The sequence below is a fragment of the Lactuca saligna genome, chromosome 7, assembly GCF_052625555.1.
Source record: "Lactuca saligna cultivar CGN05327 chromosome 7, ASM5262555v1, whole genome shotgun sequence".
Taxonomy (NCBI): Eukaryota; Viridiplantae; Streptophyta; class Magnoliopsida; order Asterales; family Asteraceae; genus Lactuca; species Lactuca saligna.
Window position 1 is genome coordinate 6,525,787 of NC_136423.1, and position 10,614 is coordinate 6,536,400.

General features: G+C 40.0%; 1 protein-coding gene across 1 annotated transcript; it reads left to right on the forward strand.

Moving 5' to 3' along the window:
• The first annotated feature begins 430 nt into the window (after positions 1 to 430).
• On the forward strand, positions 431 to 3,646 carry LOC145006043 (cytochrome P450 76T24-like). The gene is made up of 3 exons (XM_078965134.1): positions 431 to 908; positions 1,485 to 1,934; positions 2,828 to 3,646. Exons 1-3 carry the CDS (start codon positions 459 to 461, stop codon positions 3,434 to 3,436), a joined length of 1,509 nt encoding a protein of 502 aa, XP_078821260.1. The 5' UTR covers positions 431 to 458; the 3' UTR covers positions 3,437 to 3,646.
• Positions 3,647 to 10,614: the final 6,968 nt, after the last annotated feature.

Consider the following 10,614-nt stretch of genomic DNA (forward strand, 5'->3'; position numbering starts at 1 on the left):
TTCCAACATTTGAAGACACGACAAGAACCGGTAGGAACCGGGAACCGGTAGAACCGGAACCGATAGAACCGCCGGGCCGGTTTGGTTCTTGATTTTGGCCGAAGCCGGTTCCCGGTTCCGGTCCGGTTCAGGCCGGTTCCAGCTGGTTCGGTCCTTTTGCTCATCCCTAGTTTTTTTAATTTGAATAATAACCAAAACTGCATGTAAACTAGCTCAAAAGAACAAAAATCCAAAAAAATCTATGGTTTAAATTAAATCCCAAAAAAATACTAATACATGGATCATTTAGCAATTTTGTCCGAAATAAATGAATGGTTTTGAAATCATGTCTTAACTCTTGCCATAAGTCTTTTTTATGACAACTCACGCCGTAAATAATTAATTAAGTTGCTACACACATATCACGAGAAAAATTAAATATATGGAGTCAGATAACAAAGCGCACACACACCTATAGAATGGATTATTCAACTTTCGTTCTCTTAATTTCTGCCCTTTTTACACTCATCTATTCCCTGATCACCACATCCAGCCGGCGCAAGTCACGGCTTCCGCCGGGACCTTACCCTTTTCCGATCATCGGAAGCCTTCTAAAGCTCAGTGACAAACCACACCGCTCTCTCGCCACACTCTCTAGTCGTTATGGTCCTTTGATGTCTCTTAAGCTAGGAAGCCGAACAACGATAGTTGTTTCATCACCTGATGTTGCCAAAGAATTCTTCCACACTCATGATATATCGTTCTCCGGCCGATCAATACCCGATGTCGCCCGGATAGTTGACCACGATCAATACTCATTAGCGTGGCTCCCCACCGGAGATCAATGGCGTAGACTACGGCGAATAACCAGAGAATATTTTTTCTCCGTTCAACGTTTAGATGGTAGTGCACTCCTACGTGAGGAGAAGGTACGAATTCAATTTATCGTTTACATCTGCATTTGCTTATTTAGTTAAAATCGTGATTTTGCTATAGCATCAAAAAGCGATCTTGATCACAGAAGGATCAGGTTTCAGTAAGATCGGACATAGAATTGATTCTAAGGTCAACCCATAGAATCGTAGGATCATATCCAACCACATTTTTTGAATCAAAGAAATCTGAAAAACTCAATAGATTGCATTGACATTGAAGATCTCCATGGGTTAAAACTCTGTCGGTGTTAGAGACAGTGCAATTTGCACCATTTGATCAAGAGAATTACTATGGTGCCACTGCTCTACGTTAATATTTTATTTGGGAATCCAGGTAAAACCAGTATCGGGCCTTAACTGGGCTTTCTCCTAAAATATATAAAACGGGTTGAACCGGTTCATAACTGGCCCGCGCTTCGGCCTTTGCATAACTGGTACTATGTCGGGCTGGGAAACTTAAACCGGTTTTCTATCCTTTTCTTATTAAATACTACTAAAAACACATTTTTACAAAATTCATTCCAATCATAAATGATCTAATCTAATCGGATATTATTGTGTTACGTTTAGGTACAAGAACTTCTTGACCATGTTGATAGATGTTGTACAAATGGAAAGGCTGTAAATATAGGTGCAGTTGTCTTTACAACAACTCTTAATGTTCTCTCCAAATATATGTTCTCTGTGGATTTCAGTCAATATGACTCTGTGTCATCACAAGAGTTCAAGGAAGCAGTGATGTCTTTGTTGGAAATAGCTGGGAAGCCGAATCTAGCAGACTTTTTTCCAATACTAAAACCTTTGGACCCACAAGGGTTAGTACGTCGAGGAAATGCTTATGGTAAAAAGTTGTTGACTATTATTGATAGGATCATTGACCAACGGTTGCAATCAAGACTCAATTCATCATCATACAATGGTGTGTCATCGGTAAACAACGATGTTTTGGACTCGTTGCTCGATCTCACAGACAAAGAAGAATCTATATTTAGTCGAGATGAAATGAGACATTTGTTCTATGTAAGTAAATCTTTTTATAACGTTAACAAGCTTGTCATAGCTACAATTTTGAGACATGAAATTGATTTCTTCATCAAATGTAGGGTTAATGTAGTAGATTGGTAAACAAACTTCTTTTTTACAAAGCATTATTGTTTTAAAAAACATCGTAAATGGATAAACAACAATTTTTTTGATGTCCACAAAGTACCATTAAAACAGAAGGTATTATGTGAACAAAAATATATTTTGCTTACATTCTAATAATCTTTTTTTTTTTTTTTTAATTATATAATATACGGTATCAACCCATAAAACAAATCGAGTCGGGCCAATTTCAAAAGTACCTTGAGAGTGATTTTATTTTATTTGACCCATAAATTGAAATATGTATATTATTGTCAAAGCAAGAATTCAAAAGAGCACTATTATTTTTATCCAAGTTATTTTCTCTTAGAACGGCTAAAACAAACATAAACTATATAATTCTACGTCACCAGATATAAACTTTCAACCCTTTAAAAGATGGATATGTTTTTAAACATCTGATTGATCAGGTTATTAATTTAACCATTAAAGTTTGTGTTATTTTAATTAATAAAACTATTAATTATTTTTTTTAAATAATATAATAGTTAAATCGATACAATGGTGAAATTACATTGTATGTATTTTAGTGTACTTCTATGTTGAATAAAATAGTTTAATAGTTAATTCTATAAAATGGTGAAGGAAAATTAGGTGATTATATAACATGAAATTTTTAAACAGTCAAAATAGTTTAATGAATGACAATTTAATTATGGATTTTACCCTAATTGTTGGATAAGTAACTATAATTCTTTAAATACCTGTTTAACTTTTTATGAGAACATTGTTGACATGTACAATTAATGATTTTATGAATATTGTAGGTTTTGTTTATCGCAGGAACCGACACCACATCGAGCACGTTAGAATGGGCAATGACTGAGCTTCTTCGTAACCGAGAGAAAATGGAAAAGACTCGGTCAGAGATCAATAAATTCATGAAAAATAAGAAGGGATTTGTACAAGAAACATATATCTCTCAACTTCCTTACTTGCAAGCAGTTATCAAAGAAACTCTTCGGTTGCATCCACCTATTCCTCTTCTTGTTCCCCACCAAGCCATACAAGAAGTACAAGTCAATAGTTTCATCGTGCCTAAAAATGCACAAATCCTCTGCAATGTGTGGGCAATGGGGCGTGATCACAATATTTGGCTAGACTCAGAAAAATTCATGCCAGAAAGGTTTTTGGAAGTCAAGATTGACTATAAAGGTCAAGATTATGAGTTCATTCCTTTTGGTGCTGGGAGGAGGATATGTCCGGGATTGAATATTGCTCATAGAATGTTGCATATAATGTTAGGGTCTTTGATTCATAAGTTTGAGTGGAAACTTGAAGGAAATGTAAGAGTAGAAGATATGGATATGGAGGAAAAGTTTGGGCTCACATTGCCAAGAAAAATACCACTCGTGGCTATTCCAATCAAACTTTGACGTTTTTTTTTTATCATTTGACTAAGAGCATTTAATATGCATGGTTTAATGGAATTGGTTGAATAATGTGGAATGTTTAATTGGTATTCAATTAATTAAATGCAACCATAATTGGATGTCAAGTTGGTTGTTGTTCGATGGATATGAAGTTCAATGATCATGTTCAATGTGAAAAGAAACTTTTTTTAATATAAAATGATTTTCTTTAAATATATTACATTGAACTCTTGTAGAGTTCAACAGATCGTATGAAAGAAAATGATAAACTTGTATGTCAATCCATTAAACTATGTAGAGTTTATTTAGAGTATTGTGGATTCCTTGAATTTTATAATTTTATATTTTTTCTTGAATCTTATAACATACATATATTTAAAATATATTCACCGAGATGACCATGTTTTAATACAAAGTATTTTCCCATGAAATTCCTTTCTCTCATTAATCAAGAATATATAGAAGATTATAAGCATCAGTCATGTGAGATGGATCGAGCCGAGATACAACAAAGAAATAAATATAATTATGTAAACATCCCCCTACGGTTTGAGAAAGGGGGTGATTTCGAACATTTAAACTGGATTGAAAATCAAGAAAAAACAATTATGGCAATCCATTGGTAACATGTTGAAAAGATGAGGGAACATGTAACACTCGAAGTTGTCTCATCCAACCTTGGTATGTACAAAGTGAATGTTAGTCTTAATATGTTTCGTTTGTTGATGGTGCTCATGATTTGATTACAGATAGACTATAATAACATTGCCACATTAGCTAATTGTGTCAGGAAGTGATCCGTTGACAGAGTTCACAAAGCAGATTTCAGATCCAACATGTTTTTGTCATTATGTTTGCAATATCATGCTACTCAAAGTCACCACTTTATCTGGAAATAACTCCTTGACATTTGGATGACCAAGATAGAAGAGTTTTGTAACATCCTATTTCGGATCGTCTGTGATTAGGGTTCGTGGGCTGCAAACCGGGCATGAGGAAGTCTTGGGGTTGCGACAAGTTGCTAGAAGCATAAGGCATCTCGTCACCTTTCCGTGGATATGAGGTTCATTGGAAACAGAGTTATTTCGAGGAGACAATGGAAGTTTGAAGTTGTGGCAGGATAAGTCCCTCATTTTAGAAGGGTGGCAGCTGAGTACGTTGGGCATACATGTGAGTACGCTTAGCGTACTCATGTGCTCGATTTTTAAGCGGAGCCACCTAGTACGATGGACGTACCAGGGGGTACGCTGGGCATACTAGGCGCAAAGTGGAAACCCTAATTTTTGGTGTGTCGACCCTATATAAAGAATGAGAAGGCATCATTCCTAGCCACCATCCCCATTCAAGAAACCCTCTAAAACCCTAAACCTTCGTTCATGGAGCTTGTGAGTGCATTTGTAACGCCTCGATTCTCAGGTATTGATTTTTATAAGAATTTTCTTGATTTCAAGGTCTACTCGACGAGTTGGTTGCCCTACTCGTCGAGTAGCAGCGGTTTGGTCCACGTGTTTTAGTGACCTTGTAACGACCCAAAATTTAAGACCAAAAATTTCTTTTAACAAATCATTACTTAAAGTAAAGTCATCATTCCGAAACATAATATGAGTATAAGTTTTCAAAACACATGTTCATTATCAGAGTAAACATTCCCATGTTGTCTAATCTATGGTGTATGCCATGCAATCACCCCGAGCTCTTCCCTCCGCTACCGGAAGTACCTGAAACCAAAACTGAAAACCATAAGCACGAAGCTTAGTGAGTTCCCCACCCTAACACATACCATGCATAACCACATACTGCACATACTGGGCCACGCCCACTATCTTGGGCCTCGCCCGCTACAACGGCCCCGCCTGGCTTCGAGCCCTGCTCGGATACAGATCTATTTTACTTAGGCCTCACCTGTCACAGGGCCTCGCCCACCAACAAATAATAACACATAAACATTTCACAACACATAACTAAAACATGCAACTGGTTCTGTCCTAAGGCCTCGCCCATGTCCTGCTACTGATGAGTCATGGGACCCCGTCCACGCTCCTAATGGTAGTGAGGTACGGGCCTATCCCACTCTCACTCCTGTTCTAATTTGGGCCTCGCCCTATTCTGCTACTAATGAGATATGGAACCCCATCCACACTCTGCTATTGGTGAGATACGGGACCTCGCCCACACTCACCTCCCTACCAGGCACATACATGTATCACACAGAGAACAAGTATAAACTATCATATAAACAATTCCTTGGGCACCCGCCCGCTATTACTGGACCTCGTCCTGAAAATCATACTAGCATACTGTGCCTAGGGCTAACCCCCGGGTCTTCTACTCATAACTACATGGGCCGGCATTGTGGCCTTAGACCCATTCACACAAAGGGAAACTCACCTGCACTGGCTGAACTTGTTGATGATCTCACTAGTTGCTGCCCGACAACTCACGGAACTCCTGCTCCCCTTGCTCCCCGAACTATCAATATCAATGCAACACTGAGTCTAACTGACCCCCGAAAGACAACCAAGTCAACCCTGGTCCAAGGTCAAAGTCCTGGTCAAAGTCAACCTTCCAGGTCAACCCTACTCGCCGAGTCACCCTACTGACTCGCCGAGTTCAAAATGATCAGATTTCTTCCATTCGCGACTCGACTCGCCGAGTCAGTCCATGACTCACCGAGTCTACCGATTTCTGAGTCATGACCTGTCCAACTCACTGAGTCTCCACCCGACTCACTGATTCGAGTCTCAACTCGAAGGGTTTGGGGTTTCGCGACCTGACTCGCTGAGTCCAAGAACAGACTCGCCGAGTACAAGGCAATCTTCATACGACTCGACGAGTTGTTCATCCCACTCGTCAAGTTTCTCCACAACTTCATGCTCCCTTCAGTTCTCCTTACATGCAGAGGACTTTTGAGTCATGCATGGACTCCAAACTGTAGATCTACCCTTCCCAAACCTATTCCTCATGTAAAGTTGCAAACTTTACGTGTAGAGAAGGAGATCTAGGCAAAATATGCCATAAACTAGGGTTTAAGGCCAAGGGGCTTCAAAATCGACTCAAGGGCTGATACTTTTTGCTTCTCCAGGCCATAACACACTTGGATTTGAAGTAGCAACTCCAGATCCGGCTTCTAACCCATAAGGGTGGCTAATCATGGCTTAAAAAGCCCAAAACTCACAACCAAAATAGATCTAAGGGAAGGAAATGACTTAATACCTTCAATACCTCAAAAAGACTCCACAAACTCCAGATCTGAAGCCAATCCTTGAAGCTTCACTGATTCCCCTCCCTCTTCTTCCTTCAAATCACCCAAAAATGGCTTGGAAGCTTGTTGGAGGCTTAGGCTTCGTTTTTGAATGAGGGATGCTCTAAGGAACCCTAATGGAGAGAATAAGAAGCTTAAATAACGCCCAAAGTCCCGGATTTAGGGTTTTCCTCACACAGACCAGACTCGCCGAGTCCACTTGGCCGACTCGCCGAGTTGGCCACTTACACCTTGACCCGGATCCCGCTCGGACTCGTCGAGTCCCTCCTTGGACTCGCCGAGTCGACCCTTAAAATTAGGGCTTTCTTTCCTTTCTTGGCCTTTAAAACTTTGGGTGTTACAGACCTACTCGTTGAGTCCAAGAAGGGACTCAACGAGTAGGAGCTGGCAGATAAAACCCTAAATTCCGAGGTATTGCACCCAGTTTAAAGGATCGTTGGCCTCCCCCAGCCTCCCCTTTACAACTCCTTATCACCCTTGAACCCTAAATCATGTGTGTGTGTGTGTTTCTTTGGTGTGTTAAAGCTTGGAAGAGGGATCTTGGTGAGGAAACTCTTGGGGAAACAAGTAAATTGAACCTAGGAACTCGTGGGAAGCAAAGATCTACTTCAGTTGACGCTCTATTGAAGGTATTAGGTTGTCTCCTTGGCTCATTTCGTCTTTAATCTCTTTTGGGTGGGTTTTAGGAAAGGTTTCTTGTGTTTGACTCAAGATCTGAAGTTGCAAATTTAGATCTGGACTCCCTTTGGCCTCTAGATCCATAAAGTTGTCAGCTTTGGAAAGTATGATCCTTCCCTCAAATGCAAGACTTCTTTACAAGCTTAGTTTTGTTATTTTAAGGCTTTAGAGCTTTGCATGCACATAATTTTTGCAACTTTACGTGATACACATGCCTTGGGAAACTGGATCTGCAATATGGAGCCTTTGCATGGCTTAAAAAGCATCTGTATGGATGAAGGACTGAAGGGACTTGGCGAGTGGCATGGTCGACTCGACGAGTCCGATGAAGATTGTTGTGGGCTCGGCGAGTCAGATGGTGTTTCCCAACTGTTGGACATATATGAACTTGGCAAGTTGCAAGGGAAACTCGATGAGTCGGCCAAGGAGTTTACGGCCGTAAACCTTAGGAACTCGACGAGTCACTCTAATAACTCGGAGAGTTGGTGAGTTATGCATGGAACTCGACGAGTAGCTGAGGGTACTCAACGAGTTGAGGTTAACATGGATTATTGACCTTGATAGTTGACTTTAACTTTGACCAAGGGTTGACTGGTTGACTTCTGGGGACATTTTGGGAGATTGGAAATTTACAAGTATGGTTTTGCAGTGAATATAGGTGGTGGAGTTTGGGACGGTAATCCGAGAGTTTGAGCTTATCTTACGAATCGACAGTTGCAAGGTGAGTTATCTTCACTATATTTAGGGGTCTAAGGCACCAAGGCTGGCCCTTTGGATTGTTATCTGGTTATGTTATGCTAGTATGATATGTTAGATCGGTATCCTAGAGGGTAGGGTAATACTATGTGGTGTGTGGTATGATCTGTTAGATCAGTATCCTGGTAGATAGGATAATATTATGTGGTATGTGGTATGATCTATTAGATCGGTATCCTGGTAGATAGGATGGTATTATGTGGTATGTGGTATGATCTGTTAAATCGGTATCTTAGTAGATAGGATGGTATTATGTGGTATATGGTACGATCCGTTAGATCAGTTGTTGTCTATAGACTGCTATGTGATTATATGTTATATGTGCACATGTTCGTTTGGCGGTTGAGGGTTATCTACTTTGTGCGAAAGCCAACAGACCTGGGCATTCCAACCTGTTGGTTGTGGGCCATGAGTATTCCATCCCGAGGATGATTGGACTCATAGTAGGTCGGCATTCCAACCTATTAGTTGTGGGCCTGGGGTATTCCATCCTGAGGATGATTGGACCCAAAGTATGCTGGCATTCCAACCTGATGGTTGAGGGCCTGGGATATTCCAACCCGATGGTTGAGTGGACATATAGTATGTTATTTATGATTATATGTGTATTGTTGTGAGTATGAGTATTTTGGGGGAACTCACTAAGCTTTGGGCTTACAGTTTCAGTTTATTGTTTCAGGTACATCAATGGATCGTGGCAAGGCGAAGGCGTGATCGTACAGTACTCATGTTTTATTACCGTTTCTAGGGAAAACTATGATATAGACTATTTTGGAAACAAATTTGTAATAACTGATGGTTTTAAATGTTTTTTTCAAAAATGTTTTAAATTGGTCTAAAATGTATGGGTGTTACAGCATTTGAGAGCCTTAAGTGATTTTGTGTGTTCTTGGAGTAAAGAAGGAATTTTGGAGAAGAATGAGTGAGAAGTCCAGGCCTTGGATCTGAGCATATCTAAGTTGGAAGCTTCATATAGAGGTATAAAGCTTCAAGCTTTCTCACTCTTTTGTTTTGAGCATCATATTAGAGTATTTTAGGGTTTTTGTCCCAAAAGTTGGAGACTTTATGGGTTATTGAGCTCCATAGGATATGACCAACCCCATTTGAGTGTATTTAGTGGTGTTGTGTCATAAAAATCAAGCCTTGGACGTTGGAATCAAGCCATGCATGAGTTATGAGCATTTTGAGTTAAGAGAAGGAGAGTTTTGTGTATTTGTGACCTTATCAACCATGCAAAGGCTTAAAGTCACTGACTTTATGGAGTAACAGCCATTAGGGAGTCCAGATATGGGATTTGAGTTAATGTCTTAATGGGTTAAGACCAAAGGAGTAGGAAAGACAATCTTGGTCGTACACTGAGCGTAATTCCAATACAACCCCGCGTACTGACCAAGTGTCCCTGATGGCCAATCTGGATTTGTGAGTACGCTGATTGTACCAAGGGAGGTACGCCCCGCATAACCTCACTGTGGACTTTTGGGCTAAGTCTCACTTTTGGGCCTTGAGTGTTGGGCCTGGACAATAGAGTTTTGGACCAGAGGATTATATAAATGTGCTTTGGCCCTTGAGTTGGGCTTGCCATTTAGATTTGAGAGTTGGGCCTCGGGATAGCCTATTTATTATTGGACCTTAGTGGGCCTAATGGGTTTTAGGTTATTAACGAGCTGGTTAGTGGGCTACCTTTAGACCTAATGAGTAAGATTTTGGACTTAGTTCCTAATTGGGTTAATTATGGATTTCGCTCATAGTTAGAGGTCGATGTGTAGCAACAGCGTTTATAGGGGTTGTTCATCATCCGAGGTGAGTCTTCTCAGTAGATTTTACCATGAGTGGTATCTATGTGTCACCATAGGGTATTATGTGTTTATATTGACTACTGTGATATCCTACATTATGTCTATGTGATTTATGTTGTGTATTTTTATGTGCTTACTGAGTTAGGACCGGAGGGTCCACCCGAGTTATGGGACCGAAGGGTCCCACTGAAACACATTGACTGTAGGGTCTTACTGTGTTATAGCCTCGAGTGGCTAATGAGATTTATGTTGTATGTTGGGGGACTCACTAAGCTTCGTGTAACGACCCCAAAAATCAAGGGTAAAATTTTCATTTTTAATATAGCTAAAACATTGATACCATTTATTTCAAACATTTCAAATCATCATTAAGTAAAACGTTTATCAGAGTTATTCCCAAAATCATTCATTGTGGAAATCATAGGTGTGTGCACTGCGATCAATCCGAGCTCTTCAGTTCCAAATCGATGATACCCGAAACCAAAATTGTAAACCTTAACCACAAAGCTTAGTGAGTCCCCCAGAGCATACCCCACACACAATCCACATAACACATATCATATTAGCTATAAAACCTATCTCTACCTCATACCACATATCATATTAGCTATAGAGGTTATCTCTACCCAGGGCCGGTCCAATGATATTTGATGCCCAAGACGAAATTGTTTAACGATGCCCTATGATAT

Coding starts and splice junctions, on each gene's coding strand:
- LOC145006043 (XM_078965134.1), top strand. CDS start 459: ATGGATTATTCAACTTTCGTTCTCTTAATTTCTGCCCTTTTTACACTC. Junction 909..1,484: donor CACTCCTACGTGAGGAGAAG/GTACGAATTCAA, acceptor TGTTACGTTTAG/GTACAAGAACTTCTTGACCA. Junction 1,935..2,827: donor AAATGAGACATTTGTTCTAT/GTAAGTAAATCT, acceptor TGAATATTGTAG/GTTTTGTTTATCGCAGGAAC.